Source organism: Melospiza melodia, chromosome 13 (genome assembly GCF_035770615.1).
Source record: "Melospiza melodia melodia isolate bMelMel2 chromosome 13, bMelMel2.pri, whole genome shotgun sequence".
NCBI classification, from domain to species: Eukaryota; Metazoa; Chordata; class Aves; order Passeriformes; family Passerellidae; genus Melospiza; species Melospiza melodia.
This window is the reverse complement of record NC_086206.1, coordinates 5,462,723-5,482,198: the sequence shown is the minus strand read 5'-3', so window position 1 is coordinate 5,482,198 and position 19,476 is coordinate 5,462,723. Positions and strand designations below refer to the sequence as shown.

General features: G+C 40.4%; 1 protein-coding gene across 1 annotated transcript in view; it reads right to left on the bottom strand.

The window, feature by feature from the left end:
* The window catches only part of LOC134424142 (cadherin-8), a 162,631-nt gene that overhangs the window by 39,027 nt on the left and 104,128 nt on the right, over positions 1 to 19,476 (bottom strand). The window contains exon 8 of the mRNA XM_063167664.1: positions 15,645 to 15,781. Coding sequence (XP_063023734.1) covers positions 15,645 to 15,781 — 137 coding nt within the window. The remainder of the gene's footprint in view (positions 1 to 15,644; positions 15,782 to 19,476) is intronic.

The window sequence follows — 19,476 nt, the reverse complement described above, 5'->3', positions numbered from 1 at the left end:
TATGGAAAATCCACCAGGGTTTAGAAATGCATATTGAAAGGTTTCCAAGGGTTATAAGGACCTAAAAAGCTCTTCTGTTTTCTCCCCAGTTCACAAGACTCTACTGGAAGATACATGCTTGAAAGACCCAACTTGCTGGTACTCCTCTGAGTCACCCACTGAAACCAGCTCAGGGTTTAAAAATGCTGTAGAGTTTGATACCAAAATGATGAGGCAGATCAAATAATCAAAGTCAAATTTAAAAAAACCCCAAACAAACATTATCAAGCAAATTATTGTCTCCAAACCTGAACTTTTGGAGGCTAAAGCCTCATTTTTTACTGCTTGTTATTGGGATCAACACTTTTTGTCCTTCTTGGAAAAAATCCTACATAGCTGAGATGCGCCTGTATTGTAGGAAATTTGTATTACAAAGCACTGAGCATTGTCAACATTGTTACTGCACACAGCAAGAGTTTCAAGGAGTAACTAGAGCTTATAAATATTATCTTTGGTCTTGTACCACAACTAACAAAATAAAATACAGCTTTTCAACTCCCATAAACAAAGACTTCATAAACATTGTGCTTAAAACACTTTCCCCTGTCTTTCCTTGACTGATAAAATGCTTTTTGAGATAAAGAGAATTATTGTGGCCCAAAATTAAGTTTATAATTTTTTTAACCCGAAGGAATCCAGTTTAGTTCAGTTTTATTTCAGGTAATTAAATAATCCAAAATCACTTCAACATTCTCTATAAAAAATCATTAGCTGTCTTGCATTTTACCTAAAATTTACCTGAATAGAAAGTAGATTCCTAGAAAATAACTCAATAATAATAATAATAGTAACAGCAGCAGCAGCATCACCACAAAGTTTGGAAATTGTTACTTCATGCTTCTCTGATTGAATGAAATTTCTACAAAAATAATATTTTAAATTAGAAGTAGAGGAAGATCTGGTTCTAACAAAGAAATCAAAACAAAATCTGAATCACTGACTTAATAAAAACAACAGTGCTTGGTTTACATCCCTTATGTTTCAAACTTATTAAGTCGTATTTTAAGAAATCCAATTCCCATGACTTTATCAAGTTTTATCTGATGACTTTATTAAGATAATCCACAGGACAAGTTTATTTCTCCTGTTAGAGTTTATGTTGTTGTTTTCTTTAGGCAATCCTTTGCTTCTAGAATGCCACAGCTTACAACAATCTTTCTGTCATATAAAACTGATAAATCCGACTTACAGAATCCTTAGATACACAGATGCTATTGTGAAAGTGAGGTTTTATTTATGTTGAAGCTTAACTCCAGAAATCACGTAGTGCAGCAAATTCTGGGCTCGTTTGTCTGCAGCGTTGGGTAATGATCTGATTCAAGAGAGGCTGAGTGCCTGAAACCCACTCCAAAATTGTCAGGAAGACAGCAGTAATTGCCAGCATTTCTCTTAAAAATACCAGAACACAAGCTATTTCTGAGCTAGGACAAAATTCAAACAACAAACTAAAAACCCAGACAGAACTGCTCACCAGGAAGACTTTGATTCACCATTGAGTGATTGTCTTTTAGAGGATGAGAACTCATGGATTATTGAAATAGCAATATAAACATATCAGTACATATCACCAGGAAGGTTCCTGTACAAGGTGCTAAGACAAGAAACAAACACAACCTGCTAATTATTATTCCATTTGTATTTCTTTAGCACACGGAACTCGCCGGAGCAGCACAGATTGTGGCGAGTGTCTGTGTGTACATGTGTGTGGGAGGGGCGCGGAAAGGAAAGGATGTGGAACATATTTCTCAGGTTTGTTCCTTCAGTCATTCTTTGGGAGAAAAATAATGACAGAGTTGAAAAGTTTTGTCTCCTTTCTCCAACTCCCTGGGTGTATTTTCTTGTGGGGCACAGAAGGATGAATGAGGCAAGAGCAAAGCTTTGTCACACTCTGTTTCTATCTCCTTACCCAGAGACTGTCACAAGTTTAACCAAGAAGTGGTTTTATATCATCCACCTCTTCAAAGCTGGGTTTGGAGTTAGGAGGTTCCCAAATCTCAGCAACTCCATCCATAAAGAGGTGACTCAGGAAAGCCACACTCACCTACCTATCTTTATTCAACATATGAGATGTATCACTTGGGACTAAACAACTTATTTTAATTTCAAGTTGCTGACAATACCAAAACAAGAAATAAAGATTAAAATTTCTTTGATAACGAGAAATAAAGATTAAAATTTCTTCGATGCATTCACACACCACGCCAGAAAATGCTAATTAAATACAACATATCCTCCAGGTCCTGTTTTCACTCACTTTTTCTGTGGAATTTTTTTTTGGTACATAAGTACACATAAGACATTAAAATTATTTCAAATAACCTAGCAGCAATCAGGTGATTCAGTTACCTAAATTATGCAGAAAATGGAGACATCCCTGCAAAAAGACCAATTTTTTTTTATAACTGATATTCCACCTAGCCCTGCACTCAGGTCTTTGCTTACCACTGTAAGTAGCAATACTGAATTATTTACTACATTTGAAATAATTTAGAATTCCAAATAAAAATATATTTTAAATTAAACCAGGGATTTCAACCGGGTACTTTGTTAACTTCAAAGGATCAACACTGATTTATAAAACTTGATAATAAATTTTAGAAAGGGAGCCTATTCCTTTTTTACAGGTACAATGCATACTGATAGAATCAGTTAGCCCTCATTTTGCTTATCTGAGGTCAGGCTATAATTTGACATTCCAATGCAACCTCTCTGCTGTTTTTCATGCCATGAAGAAATGCAGTTATTCAGCAGCTTCACAAATAGTTACTCTGTAATTACCTCTGATACTCTGTGAATTGTAAGATCCATTTGCAAAACCGGGAAAGGTTTGTAATTTTCTGCAGAAGTATCTTATTTCACTTGGTGTATTTGCATGATATTGCCTTGTCTCAGTGCACAGACAAATCAAAAGGGCTTGGAAAGGAGAGATAGATCAGAAAAGCAAAACATTCCCTCAAATGTAGTTCACAAATGTGAAAAGGGCCTCTTCTACCACAACCCTGGCTATAAGGGAAAAATCAAAAGATTCTGTTCTATTTAGATTTAGCTGAGCATGATAAGAGAGAAGAAGTTATCCTCTGCTGCAATGAGAATGAGAACATGGGCCACACTGAGCAAGCTCTAAGTTTGTCCTGGAGGGAGCAGAGGATGCTGAAAGAAATTCATATCCACCTTGGGGCTGGAGAGGATTGGGAAGCAACGACAACTCCCACCCTATTGCAAAGCAGGTGACCCCGACATGCAGGAGAAATAATGCATCTGACTCCATTGATATCAGAAGGCTAATAAATTACTTTATACTATATTATTCTATACTATATTACACTACATCTAAACTGAAACTGCACAAGCACTCAACTCAACCAAATCTTGTGACTGTCAGCCAACAGTCCTGACATACATACCTGGATTCAATTGGTCAGTGAATCAAAACACTCACACCAGAATCCAATTATCAATTCCCTTCAGGTAAACAACCTTCCACAATGCACTCCACTTGTGCACAAACACAGGAGCAGCAATTGAGATAAGAATTGTTTTTTCTTTCTCTGAGGTTCCTCACTGTGATTCCCAGAAAATATCCTTGGGAAGTTGTGCCTTGCTTTTCTCTGTGAAGAGAAATGCAGCCACACCACCCCTCGTGCCATCCTTCCAAAAACTCAGCACCGCCAAAACTCAGGGCTTTCTGGTTATTCCAAATGACTCTGAATGGTGGTTTGTCTTTAATCTCAATGTGAACATTTTGAAAACTCCACCTTGGTGTCACTACTTTCTATTCAGCAGCATTGGGCTACAAAGAGCAAATGCTAGAAGAGACAGGAGATGCTCTACGTACTGGATAACGGGAATGCTCATTACATGGAACACTCCTATTGCATCAGAGAGGGATTTGGAGGCTGCCATGGCATTCTCCTGGAGATGCTGCAGCCCATGCCTTGGACAGATGCACCTTCTCTGGATAAGAAACTGGCTGATGGCCGGACCCAGCAATGGGGAATGGTGCTACATCCAGCTGGTGCCAGGCACCAGGGGTGTCCCCCAGGGCTCAGTGTTGGGCCCAGTCCTATTCAGGGTCTTTATGGATGATGGGGATGAGGGAATTGGGGGCATCCTCAGGCAGTTTGCAGCTAACATCAGGTTGGGTGGGAGTGTGGATCTGCTGGAGGGCAGGAAGGCTCTGAAGAGGGATCTGGCCAGGCTGGATCCATGGGCTGAGGGACAGCAGGACCAAGTGCCAGCTCCTGCCCTGGGGTCACCCCAACCCCATGGAGCTGGGCTGGAAAGCTGCTGGTGGCAAAGGCCCTGGGGGTGCTGTGACAGGGCTGGGCACAAAGGCAGCAGTGCCAGAGGCCAGTGGCACCTGGGCTGTGCCAGCCCTGGGGTGGCAGCAGGCCCAGGGCAGGGCCCGGCCCCTGGGCTGGCCCTGCTGAGGGACCCCGAGGGCTGCGGCCGCTGCTGGGCCTGTCATGGCCACCAGAGCCCTGCAAGGCCTAGAGCGTGTCCAGGGCAGGGAACGGAGCTGGGCAAGGGGCTGGAGCCCCAGCAGGGCCTGAGGGAGCTGGGAAGGGGCTGAGCCTGGAGCAAAGGAGGCTCAGGGGGCCCTTGTGGCTCTGCACAGCTCCCTGCCAGGAGGGGACAGCCGGGGGGCCGGGCTGTGCTCCCAGGAACAGGGACAGGAGCAGAGGGAACGGCCTCAGGCTGGGCCCAGGGTGGGCACCAGCAGGAATTTGCCCATGGAAAGGCTGCTCAGGCCTTGGCAGGGGCTGCCCAGGGAGCTTTGCAGTGCCCATCCCTGCAGGTGTCCCAGGAAGGGCTGGAGGTGGCACTCAGGGCTCTGGGCTGGGGACAAGGTGGGCATCGGGCACAGCTGGGACTCCATGGGCTGGCAGGGATTTTCCAACCCCAGTGATCCTGGGATTCTGTGAATGCATGGAATATACAGGAGGAGAGAAAAGTGGGCCATGAAAACAATGGGAACAAATGGATGGGATGAGACTTGGAAAGAGTTGGAATGAGTATCCTAATTAGAAATTGTAACATCTTTGCAATATTTGAGTAAGAATTATGGGTCCTTGTCTCTTGGCAGACGCTCTGGATGCAAACAGCATGTTCTCAGAGGCTGCTCTGCATATCTAATTCTGACCACAGTGAGGTTTATATTCAGTGACACATAATAAAGATATATGTGACACATCAATATGAGTAAACAAATACATAATTCAAAATAAAGTATTAGTAGAGCTGCTTGAGAGGGCTGTATTGGAAGCTGCTGAAGTCATATCAGGTTTATGACAATGAAGCAATTCCAGATTGTTCACTGATCCTAAGTAAATCCTTAAGGGAAAACAATAAAAAAGCCAACACTGCTGATATCCTTCCACCCACACATCTATCCAGAGACCAAACTGAAACAACTTCTGGGAGAAAACAACCTGTATTTGTGATAAAGCACTGTCTAATTGAGCCTTATTTATCTCTAACGAGGACACAAGTCAGGAGGAACTTTGCAGTTATGTCACACTCAGTAAATTAGCTGTGCTATGTACTGAAGTGGGGAATCATTACAAGAGCAAAATTAAAAATACAGCTAAAGTTTTAGCACTTACTAGCAGTGCACTTATTAACAACTACAAGAAATGGCAACCTAGAAATATTTGAAGTTTTACAGTTAGATTTTTGTGCAAAAGGCAAATGCAAATCAAACAAACAAACAAACATGAAGCAAATGGGAAAATGATACCTAATGTCAAGACTGAGCACTAGAAAAACAACATTTGTGGTCCAAGAAGGAAGAATGCTCTGCAGACCCTGCATTTCCGCAAAAGAGGCTACTAAAAGATTTTGAGTGAAGGTTTTCCATTTCCTTGTGGCATGTACCACTAGGAAGAAAAACAAAGAACCTCAGAATCGTCTTTCTGATACTTTCATTATACACTCTAGAATAATAACAGTGTGATGAAATGCCACTGCACCTGTACTTTTGTGGATCAAAGCACCACAAGCCTAATTAGGATTCCAGATTTTCAGAGGCACTGTAATGCCTTAAATTGCTGTGAGGTAGTAACAGGTTTTAATTTCTAAATATAACAATGAGAAAAAAAAATTCCAGAAAATAATATGGTGTCCTTGAATGACAGAAAAGAATTTGACTTAAAAATAAGGCAGCAGACAAGCAGGAAAAGAAATTGACTGAAAAAAATTTAAGACACAACAAATGTACCAGGACATGATTTGCTGCTGTGTTTCTCAATTCTAGCTTAGCCAAGGGAGTTGTGCTGCCATAAAACAGTCAGGAATCTGTCCCACACTTTAGAGCAATTATATTATTAATACGCTAATACCTCATGCATATTAAAATCTTATAAAAATATTGACTTAGATATGCAAGGTCTTATTGTCAATTATAATTAGCTATGACATTTTCTAATGACTAGCAGCAATAATAATAACAATAAGCAGACTGATTGAGGATGAGTTGTCTGGAATATTTGGGGCTTTTTATTTGAAATGATTTCATGATTGAAGTAAAATAATTTATAGCTCAAATGAAATCCTTCCCTTACTCATAGACAAAACATCAAAATGCTTTAATAAAGATTTTTATTAAAGCAGAATTTATTATAGAAGCATTTAAATGTCATTACTTTTAGGGCTCATATTGCTTTCTGAGACTGATTTTCTTAACAGTACCATTTAATTAATCTTATGTTTCCTTCACAGATAAAATATTGCTGGTTATCCTGGATATGAATCAGGTTCTAGGAGTTCAGCATCAAACCTTCTTACTTGCATACTTTCAGCAATAACCAAAAAAGACCTCTTTAGCAAATCACCTTTAAAAATGCCATCTCCTTTGTTTTTAAGAGAGAAAATAGTTCCATTCTTCCCTGCCCTGCACCTTTGCCAGAAGCTCAGAGCATGCTGCTCAGAGTTTATTCCAGACAGAAATGTGCTTTAAGAAGATTGACTGAAATTATTCTGAGTTACAAACCCCTACTCTGACCTGCCCTCATGCAGAAAAACCAGTGGAGGCCTCAGATAATCCCAATCTGCTCAGCACTGATGAACTCAGGTTCTCAAATGAGGTGAATTCCACACAGTATTTCTAAGATTAATCTTATTTCCTTTAGAACTCCTAATTCAAATGTTCAAAGTGAGGATGGCCAGTTAGTAGCTGATCAGGGTAAAGATGCACTTTGGTAATATAACGTATATCTATATATCAGCTATATATCTATATATCAGCTATATATCTGTATGCTCAGCCTCTAAATTGCCTCCAAGTACCTAATAAATATTCTGTGCACTAATTAGTTATGTACATTTCCACTTGCATTCCTTACTTGAATCCCTCTCTGCTTTATGCCCCAGGAAACCTTATTTCCTTCTAAAACACCACCCAATGCCCCAACCTTTTGTGCTTTAAACTTTGAACAGTGATCCAACTCCTGTACAATTTTACAAAATCGTATTTGCCAATCTAGAACTCAGTTGTCCAACCTGGATTTATAATGCCCAGAAAACAGAAGTCTAATTTAGACTGTTACTGCAAATCTCTCTCCTTTTCCTTGTCATAATGATGTTCACTATTTAGTTTGACCTTTTTTGGGTGTTTTTTTTTTTTTTTAACTGAATTACTCAGATGCTTTGTTCACAGATGCTTTCCATGCCTCCCTCTGGAATCAGAGGTCTCCAGCTTCTACTCAGCACCCAATACCTGAATTTTAGTGCTTGCTCCTGAACTACTGAGGCCACTTCACACAGAGATTTTTTTCACAAGCACACTCCTTTCCCATTTGTATTTCCTCATAATATGGCCCCTCCCATACTATTATCCACGTGGATCACTTCTCCTGCTATTCTTGAGCTGTGTTAAACACTAATGGGAAAATCTGTGCTGTGTTTGAGCACACTTTCACAGCTGAGAGCTGCCTTGACAAGATGCACCAGCCCTCCCCTGCCCAATGGCAAACCTTCTGTGACCCCTTAGGATCTGAGGAGCTCTGTGTGACCTTCTAGTTATGTACAAAAGGATAAAAAACACCTTAGCAAATTCTGTGTTTCAGTGTAAAAATGATGGATTATATAGTTTGATTTCCACTGAACCAGAGGAAAAAGGGTCAAGCAGAAAAGGTTAATATTCCTGAGCTTCTCTTGTTTAAACCTCCATAAACGCTTATTTCCTTCTCTTTCTCAAACTTACTGAAATTTACTCAGCCCTAAGTTAGAGATAATTATATGATGTACCAAAGCAACTCTCTAAAATGTTAGAATTATTGATAATAATGCCTATAGTTATTTTTATCATAAAAGGCTAAATAAAATTAAATAAATGAAAGCATAATGAAAGCAAAGGTGTTCATGGCATTAAAAAGTACATTGTAGCTGAAGGCTTGTTCTGAAGAAATATGTCTCTCTTCCTTTTTAATTAGTGTCCTTGCATTTTTTAAAGGAATACACACTATAGATAACTTTAGCAGTGCCTGTGCTGGGTGATGATTCAATTACTCTATTTATGTTCTTAGTAAACCATATAGAGCCTTTCTGGCTTTATGCCCTTTCCCATTAGGTGACAAAATTGCCTCATACTTCTTCATTTCCAAAGAATGCTGTTGGTGTGGGTAATTACCTGTGTCAGAGCCCACAGCTTTGTCCTTGAGATGCCTCTGCTCTGGGCCTGGAAAGTATTTATTGTGGTCAAATCACCATTTACATTTCAAGATCTTGTCTAGAATTTCACCTCTTGCTTTGAATAATTATTGAGGAGAATTTCTACTTGTTGTGGCAGTTCTGGTGCTTTGCCCAGCCCTTGGGCACGGGGCTGAGGCTGCCATGGGAGTGATGCTTGCTTGGCACATGGGGCTGAGGCTGCAATGAACCCTTTGATCAAGCAGTCAATCCCACTGAAAATAACATCTCTGTGACTGCAGTGCCTGCAGAATAAGGACAGCAGAAATTCCATTTAAACCCTTCATTCAGTGATTTAAACCTTGGCTGAAAGCACAGCTCCAGGCTACAAGAATTATCCTGTCCCACTGGCTTTGGGATTCCCTAGAGGACTGCTCTGTTGTGTCTGGGGGTGTGATGTGCAGAGTGTGAGGATCACAAGATCCCACAGTGGTTTGGGTTGGAAGAACCTAAAAAGAAAATCTTCTCCCACCCCCAGCCATGGCAGGGACACCTCCCACTGTCCCAGGCTGCTCCAGCCCCAGTGTCCAGCCTGGCCTTGGGCACTGCCAGGGATCCAGGGGCAGCCCCAGCTGCTCTGGGCACCCTGTGCCAGGGAACAATTCCTCATTCCTAATATCCAGCCTAAGAGGGAGAAGAATCCAGTGCTGCAAATAATCATAACACAGCTCAGAGGAAAATATAAACCTTGAGTAGTCCACTCAGTGCTACATGGAGTGAAAGGCAGCTTGGGGACTTTAAAGGGATCATCATTTAGCTGCCTTTAGAGATAATGAGCCAGGCTTTCTGTTATTTATTGATGTGTTTGTCACAAATCTGAGCTGGCCAAGTGGAATATATTTAGAAGGCTTTACTTGTTGAAATCTATGGTATTATTCAAGGGAGCTAAACTATGTAATACATATATTCTGGGGGAAAAGATTACCTCACTTTTTAAAAGAGAATTTCAGATAAGCATTGCTAATAATGAAGGCATTGCAGTATATTTTGTTTCCAAAGAATTCACTAGAATACTCTATCTCAAGCAGATCTCAGCTTCAGTTTTGGAGGGATGAATATGCAAATATCAGGATATTCATATTTAAATCAGAGGAATGTTGTGCAGTCAAATTCTATTGCTAATAAATTTCTTTCTAGGCTAAGTTAAACCAGCTTCTCTTACATAAGTCTTTGCTTTGGTTTCAAACTACACCAGTTCTGCATTTCTTACTGCTGTTGTTTTATCAATTAACCAGCAATGAAGGGCATTACCCTGATATTAATGTCACACATTGTGAGGGTGCTAGGAAGTATCTGCAAGGTGGCTGTTCCAGCCATTCGAAAATGGAAATGGAAATCCATGGAGCTGGAGGCAGGAAGCGGACAGAGTTTAATTATTACATGCCTTATCCACATCTGGCAATCTGATCTCTTGAATGATCAGTGATTCTGAGCTCCATTCAGAATGTGTAGGAAAAAATGGTCTAATAAATAAGTCATGGCTATTTGATTTTCTTTTCCTCTGACTAGCATTGACAACACGTAACGTGGTAAGTGCTGCAAAAACCTGTGCAAGAAACTGGGAGAATACTGAGGAGGTTAAGCCCAGCCTGAACCCTGCTCTGCTTCACTGCCCAGCAAAATTGGCAGCCAGTTAATGCCAGCAACACAAGCATGTCAATGGGAGCAGGACTTATAGCTATAATTGTAATCTACACAGAAAAAAAATGTTTTTGGGGTTCAGGAGAATGGGATCGCATCTGACTGTTAGGATCCTGACTTCACCAGATTTTACTGAATGGTAGAAAATTCATTTCAAGCAAGTAGCAAAGAACCAAAGATGTGATGAGCCTTTGTACACACAAAAAAGATGCACCAAAAGAGATGTCTGTAATTTAATCATTCATTCTTACTGCACTGCAATTCAGGCTGTCAAAAAACCCTTGCAGATGCCCCCAGATTCCTTTCCTGTTCAGGATACAGCTCCAGAGAGCTCAAACACATGAGCAGCACTATCAACCCTGACTTACAGAGCAAGTCTACATTCACCCCTCTCTCAAGGATTTAAATTTAAAATAAACCTCCCAACCTCAGCTATGACTTTAAGTCCATGTAAGTCTCAGCTACACCACAAACTAATGAGAAATCTCATTAGGTCAGTGTTTAAAGTCCAGAGCCAGTGACAATGTTCACCCTTTATATCCACAGAGCACAAAGATTCATTCTCAGGAAATCATTTTACAGTGGACCTGCTTCCTCCAGCCTGTCATCACCTTGATATTCCTGCTCCTTTCCATTCAGCAGGGTAAACTTGGTGAATGGCAACGTAGAAAGGAAAGTTAAGAATCAATTCACAGGTTCAATAGCTTTGAGTCTTGCCCTTGCCATGAGTGTATTTCTTCTGCACACCCTAAGCCTGCACTTCAGAGGCATCTTTCAAAGATGTCAAGGCTCTTTCTAATATTATCTTCTCTTGAAAATCCATATGGCAGAATTCAGCACAGAGGAGATGAGCGAGGAGAAAAGTTAAGCAACAAAGAAGCAAAAATTAATTTGATCCCATAAGAAAGAGATGTAAGAAATCACACAATAGGAAAAATGTGCAAAAGATATTTAGGAGTAGACAAATTTAGGGGTAGCAGTTAAGAGGACGAAAGGTGCAGAAGGACGTTAAAGGAAAATGTGTAATTAAATCTGAAATATTGAAACCAGCACCTAAATATCACCTATATCACCTAAACATCACCTGTACTGTGATAATCTCATTCAGTTCATTCTTTTCCACAGATGGCTCTTTGAAGGGTTAATCTCTAGTAACCACAAAAAGATTAAAAAATTCACTCTTGTGGGCATGCAGCTATTAAGGGGAACCTCCCAGTGTGACCATTCATGGGACTCTCTGTCAAGGATATCCCCACCATCCTAAATTGTCACTGCTGGGACCCTCCTGACTCTCCACACCCCACTCACAGCCAGAGCAGGTTTCCTCACTGGTTCCAGCCCATGTTTCCCCCAGCAGAGTCTCAGATCTCTCATTCCATAAAGCCATTTATTCACAGTAACACAGCCGCAGCCTGAGTCTGTGCCTCTGAGGAGGGCCCCCACAAAGACTTCTGTCCCTGGGCTTTTATCCCTTCACAGCCTGAGCACAAGGAGGTTTTGGCTATTCTTCCTGAGCCCTGGGCTCCTGCCCTGACTCTGTGTGTCCCTCACCCAGCTGTGCCACAAGTCCTCAGATCCCTTGGCATGCAAAGGGTCACAGGTGACATCCTCCTGTCCCTCTGAGCTCCCATCCAGAGCTCAACCTGCAGCTTGCAAACCAAGCTACCTGCACCAGGTGTGTCCCTCAACACAAGAGGAAGGCACTGTGGTTATTGGGATTTTAGCAGGAGGCAAACCCTGTGCACTGGCCACGCATTTTGGGAACCAGAATGTAAAGGAAATACAAAATTCTGGGTAAAGGTCTGAGGGACAGCCACTTCAGGCAGCTGTTCTTCAGTCTGGCTGGCCACTTTAACTCCCTGAAAACAAAGGCTGCAGAAAACTAGAAACTCCTTCTAAAGAATCTGACAGCAGTGGGAAAGTAAAGGAGGGAACAGCACCACCCAAAATGTCGCACTTTGCACAAGTCTCAGAATACAATGGCAATGCTATTTGTCACCAATAGCATGAATTTTGTCTGAACAAGTACTGGCCAGACACTTGCCTATGAATGACAACAGAAAATGTCTTTCTTCTAAATAAAAGCCCAACCAAATGAAAAACCCCACAAAACAACCCCAAACTGGTCCTTTGCCTGTCAAGCACATGTAGAGAAATTACATTCCCCACTGGCTCACACTTTCCTCATCCTTGTTTTGCTAGACATAAAAGAGTTAAATTCATATTTTGGAGCATTAAGATTTAAAATGTTTAAAATTATCCACTCACATTTTAAATCTGAGCACTTTTTAAAAGATCAGCCGGTCTGAGCCTGAGGATCTTCACCCCCATTTCCTGTGAAAATGCAGAAGCAGTAATGCTCCTTTCAGCCACACCAACCCTGCCTTGGAAAACTCCTACCTGAGACAGTGGCTAAGGGATGATACAAATAAATAACTTTGTCATAATGACAAGCAGAAAACTGCCAAAAATTAAATCAGCTTAGAGCACAAATTTAAATGCAGGTACGTTACCATCACAAAGCTGATATAGTGAATTATTGTTTGTCAAAATTTGGTGTTTATCTGTGAAAGTGTGGCTAAATTAGGGCATAGTCATATGATCTAGGATCTACCATGCAGGGAATAAAGAAACAAAAATCCAGCATGATGGCTTATGAGTAGCAAGCAAATTTAATGGCAATTAAATGGCCTGGTCATTGCACTGCAGATGGAGAGGAGAGTCTTGCACAAGCCCTGGGAAGCAGCCAGCCCAGGAAGAGGAAATGTTCCTGCATGAACAATTCTCACATATTCATTTTCCTGTGAGAGATCAGCAGTCCATTAATAGGGCTGTCAGTGAAGGCATTTTAATGACACACTTTGTATTTGCATTTGCTGCTTGTGTCTGCCTCCAACAGATTTCTGCTATTTTACAACAGAGATTTTGTCTATTATTGTCTTGGAAAAAAAAAAATCTAAAAATGCCCATTTTCCCCTGTTTGACAGTTCTATAAGCAAATTTAATTTCTGCTTGAGGAGCTTAAAAATAATTTCACTTAAATAAGCAAAGACAGTAGTCTATGAAATTAAGCCCTTGTTTTATGTAAATGTCAAATAATTATATTAGGAATGCAAAAATAAGTCATCAGCAGGAACACAAATGCTTAGAACAAGATTGGCATTATTATTTTCATAGCCAGTCTGATAAGAGGCAATTTTACAATAGCAGTAGATGCTGAGGCTCCCATGAAGTCTAATGACAAGGCTGATTTCTTACAAAATTCTTGAGTATAATTATGTTTCAAAAAACTGAAAATGCAACAGGCAGACTTCCTGCTTGTGTGGCTTAGTAAAGTGCACTTCTGGCAGCTTTGCCCTTGCACTGACATGTAAAGGAGATATAAAAATGAACTGGAGGAGTGTCTTGCAAAGTTATTCCTTTTATCTTGTTCCTTTTTAAATTTTTGGAGGAAACAAATTGTAAAATGAATTCACTTTACATCTTATTATTCCAATGTCTGAGAGTGTTGGATCACAAACTAATAATTCTGCTTTCCATGCTGTTGGTAAATCTCATGATCTGAGAAAATTAAACCACACCTTCCTTTCTCTTCTCATGTGCTTCCCTATGGCTTGGCTTCCCTGCAAGCAGAAAGCATTTCTGCTAATTTAATCAAAGTATTGTTTGAATACTTTGATTAAATTAAATACTTTGATTAAACAAAGTATTGTTTGATGGCACAAGTGACAGGGCACTGTTGGCACTGCTGGCAATGAAACCCTCAAATTCCTGAGGTGGGTCAGAGCAACACAGGGTACAAGGATTGGAAGTTGGGAGCTCAGTTCACACCCACACCCACCTTTCCCATGTGTCAAGGATTCCTAATAGGTTTGGTTTTGAAATCCCAATGATGTGATATTGGGACACAGGACAGATGATGGACTTTGGACCTGGTTGGCATAAGAGATTTGATAGCAGGATGCCTTGGCAAGAGCAAAGAGAACTTTGAGGATTAAAAGAAGATTCAATCAGATTGGTTTACCAGAAAAAGAAAATTTCATTAAATTCTGCAAGCAAGAGATGTTGTAATATGCATAAGTTTGTGTATGTGATTTTAACCTACTCATTGTAGTAAACATTACTAGTCTCCCTAAAACAGTATATAAGCATTGGTAGTCCACAATAAATTTGGGTTCTGATCACCAAATCAGTCTTCCCCATCTCTTTTCATTGCTGACAAGTACCACAGGAAAGGTATTAGACAACAAAAATGGGCCAAATAAGCATATTTTATCCCCCAATGTATTATGTTCATGGCTATAGTACTGTGAAACTGAGCTTCAAATGCTCTGTACCATTATGCTGTATCCTTCAAAGCAGAGATTTGGGGAAAAGCAAACATGGCATCAGGCAGTTCTCTCTGTGCAGGAGTGAGCAGCCCTGGTCACCAGGCTCTGCAGACAGATATTCCTACAGAGCTGGCTCCAGTGTGTGCGCACCGGGTTCTGCTGCACCCTGAGTACAGAACAGAGAGGGTTCCAGGGTCTGTGTTCCAGTTCAGGACACAGCACAGGGTGCCAGCCCCAGCTTCACTTTGCCTCAATACTCTTGTGTCACATGCATTGTCTAAAATACAGTGCTAATATGAACAATAAATCACACTGTCGTGTGTGATCCTGTCAGCAGCTCCAAATTAATTAAGAATTCTCCTTGATTAAAATCCCTGACCCGTATTGCCAGGCAGGGCAGCTCTCCTGACTCAGGTGTGCAGAGCAGCCACCAGGGCTCTGTGGACCTGAACAATGCTGGTTCTTGTTGAGAGCTGGGTGTGAGTAAACTCATCCATATGTATCCAACAGCACTCCTTTCATGCAACATTACCCCTGTGCTTAATCATTTATGGCTCTGAAACATAATAGCACTCAGAATTAAGAGCGTCTGGGTTGAGCCTTCAATTTACTTCTACAATAGCAAAGCTTTAATTTTTTCTGTCTTAATAGAGCTAATTATAAGGCTTAGGTCTGGGCTTTTTAAACCATTTTTTAACATTTACCCTGCATACCTTGTACATATGAACTCATCTATCACTTCAGGATATCTATTGCCATTTTCACTGAAAAAAAAATGCCGTTGTGAAAACTAAAAGAAATGGAGCTTACACAAAAATTAAGCTTTCTTTCAAAATTCTCTAACTCGAATACCCAATACATTTTCTTTTACTGAATTATGTAAAGTTTGCACTGTTAAAATCAATTATAAACCCAACAGAACAGTCAGAGTACACAAACACTTACTGGTTTCAGTGGCTACAATAGTGATGTTGTGCCATGTGCTGGTTTCTCTGTCCAGGGGTGTTGCCAGGGTTATTTTCCCATCCTCTGCGTTGATGTTGAACTGTCTCTCAAGGTCAGTGTGGCGATCAATGGAAAACCTGCAAAACAGACATCCCTGTAATCTACTTAATGAAGTTGCTGTAATCCATACAGTCACACAGACAATTTAGGGAGCCCTCTGAGAGCTGCAGTTTTATAGCCAAATGGATTGAGAAACTCAATAGCATAATAATTTAGAAGACAAAAATGACAAACTGATGCTAAAAAAACTTAATAATTATTGCCCAAGGAGTAATTAGCTGTATACCCAGTGTGAAGGTCGTAAAGTGCCCTCAGGTTCACTGGGTAGCATCTCTGAAAAACGGTGCTGATCAAGAGTTAATTACACAATCCATCACATTTATTGGACAGCTTCTATGGTATTTCACAGTAACTGATGATAATTTCTACAGTAATGTATTAAGCCACAAAAGTGGTGGGCTTTGTGGTTATTTTAAAAAAGGGCTGAATAATATTATTTTACCAATAAATCTCAGATTAACGAAGCATGAACGATTCACCAAGCACATTATTTGCTTATGGTTCAAGCAGCTGCATGGGCAGAGCACAGTGAATCACCATTTTTCCCTATAAAACACTGCAAATGCTGGAGGCTTGATTCTTCTCTGGGCTGACATCACTGATGTTTAACCAAACAAGCTCCATCTGACAGGCAGTCAGAGTTTGCAAATGTGAATGTCCAGGTGAATTCTGCAGCCCAAGCAGGGAGCCAGAGCTGCAGTGGATTGCTCCAACGGTGCATTAAGCAGGATGATGATTTAAAGCTCAGGTCCAGATCTCCAGAAAGCTTTTATGTTTGTCCATTTGCACAGAGTTATTTTATTAATGAATTCCTCGTGAAAAGAAGCTAAATGACAAAATTGAGCCTTCAGTTTCCTGACAGGGAAGGTAGGGAAAGAGGGAGTTGAGTGATAAACTATTGATATGGTTTAACAGCAATTGACTTCAAGGGGTTTTACTGAATCCTGATTGTGGATTTATACAAAAGCCTTTTAAGCCTTTGTGGCTGTGTATTACAGAAGTTACCAGCATGCGCTGGCAGTTTTTACATCTGTTCTGCATTACAGACAGTACATTACATTACTCACAATAGTTAGGAGAGTTAGGATAAGGTATCACACTCAATTACTTTATGGAGTGGCCAGAAAAGTGACTCCAGACTGTCACTTTCTCATCACTTTTCTACCTTTTGCAAGCACATTGTTAAAATTCCCCAATAAAAGTAAAAGAATGTATTTTACTGCAGTGAGAATGGCATAGTTATCTGCAAATCAGCTATTCCATTCTGGTTCGTGCTTTAGCAGAAGCAATTTCCAAAAAATATTCTGATTTGGAGTCCCTTTATACACTACAATAAATATATTCCAATGAACTCAAACTCATTCCAGCCTAACACAATTGATTTTAATAGATACAGCATTAGCATCTGATTTCAAAGCTCAGGATTATTGTGTTCATCCTTTTTTTATTTATTTCAGTATCTGATATTTTCATATTTAGAATGAAAGTTGCACTGCAATTAGATTATTTGTGCAATGCATTCTGGAAGATACAGTTCACTTTCAAAAAGAGCTCGAAATGATGAAAACTTATCAAAATCTCAGCTTAAGTGTTTAAATACTACATTGTTAGAGTTCAAGGCTAACCTGATCACACTGGTAAAGGTACTTCACAAGTAATGGATTTAAGAAGGAAAACACCAGCTTAACTACAAAATGAGATTTGTTAGATATTTTTTTTTTTTAACTCTCAGAAGAACTAGTTCTACTCATTGAAAAATTATTAGTTAGGTATGAAGAGTATCAGAAAAATATGAAGTCAAAAATATGAACTCAAATTCCAAATATCTTTGCCTCAAGCTGGACACATGCATGTGTATTTGGACACTGAAGTAAACTGATTTTATTGTGAGCTCCACATACTCATTTCTCAATGGTTCAATGGGAACTGCACTAAACTCAGCATTTCTGAAAAGCAGGTCACTTGTGTGGAAGAATAAAGCTGCAGGTATTTAACTTCAGGCAATCATTTTTGAAAATGGATCTTAACTGTATTTTGATGTCTACCTAGTTCCAATTAAATCATTAGAAGTAAAATTCTAGTACTAGTGAAGTTAGTAAAAAATACCTTACAGCCTTTCACAGGTTTAAGATTTCACTCAAGAAAATACAAGAAAAGAGAGCAATCAGCTCTTTGTAAGAAGTCATCACTTAAAACTGTCTTTTCATTTTTGAGTTTTATGTAATGATGCTGAAAGGACTCTACTGATACCAAACATATAAGAATTTTTCCCAGTCCACAAACAAAATAAAATGTGAAATGCTCATATGGTATTCAGTGTTTAGCTGACCTGGGCTTGACATAAATTCCACTGAGGAAAGAGAGTTTTTCTCTAAGGATCAATCCTTCCTTAAACTTCCACTCATGGCCTTCCTGCCATGCAGGTTTTGAAGTTATAAAAGAGAGAGTGAAACAGTTTTGAGTTTATAAAATCACATTTCATCTCATCCCAGCAGTATTTACTCACAACACAAGCCCAGCAATTCAAGAGGAAACATTTTTAACATAAGTTGAGTGTCTGCAAGACAACAACCTCTCCTGATTTTAATGTGATAAATATTTGTTACAAAACCAAAAAATAAAATCTGCAGGGTCATAAACCTGGGAAAACTAACAATACATTTGCAGTTTTCTTTTCATTATAATGATGTTGTAACTCTTTTTAATGGGAATGCATTGTCAGATCCATAAAACATACATAAAACATATATTTCTCTAAAAATGAGAAAATAATATCTTGGGAAATAATATCTTTTGAAATTGCTATAAAGCCAGCAGAGGTTATTGGGAAGTTTGGGTTAGTTTATGAGTCTGCTATGGCAGGTATAGGAACAACCCCACAGTGGTTTGACAGAAGCCTGGAAAGGATTCTCAGTCCTGCTCTTGCACTGTTGCTGTTATGACTTTATTTGATCTACTCATTATTTGCACTAATGTAAATAGGAGCAGAAACTCTTTTTTTTGCTGCTCCTTCTGAGATTTGAACCCCAGCACTGACACCCCAGGAGTGGTAAATCTCCATTTCTATGAATGCCAGGCAGATTGGACAGGGTACTTAGCGACAGATAAACAACTGCACCATTGGGGAGCCACAAAATATTGAGTTTGGTTTTTTTAAGGCCTGCTGTGAATTAAGAAAATGATCAACTGCTGCCAAAGATGAAATCTCGTCTGAAAGGAATGGGGAAAACCAGCTCCAGTGAATCTTATCTCTGCACAGAGAAAGCACTGAAGGGCAGTGATTTATAGGAGGGCACTGGCTGCATAGGAAGGAACATTATTGCTCATGCTTTTTGCTGTGTGCCTGGATCATGCTTTAGCCAAGATAACTCACTGCACATGAACAGAGCATCCTTATAAAGTAACTCCAGGGCCATGGAGTGGGCACTGCTGGAGCCACAGCTGGGTGCCAGCCCTGGAGCCCACCCACAGCTGTGTGCCAGGACTGGAGCCACAGCTGTGTGCCAGGACTGGAACCCACCCACAGCTGGGTGCCAGCCCTGGAACCCACCCACAGCTGTGTGCCAGCCCTGGAGCCCACCCACAGCTGTGTGCCAGGACTGGAGCCCACCCACAGCTGGGTGCCAGCCCTGGAGCCACAGCTGGGTGCCAGCCCTGGAGCCCACCCACAGCTGGGTGCCAGCCCTGGAGCCACAGCTGGGTGCCAGCCCTG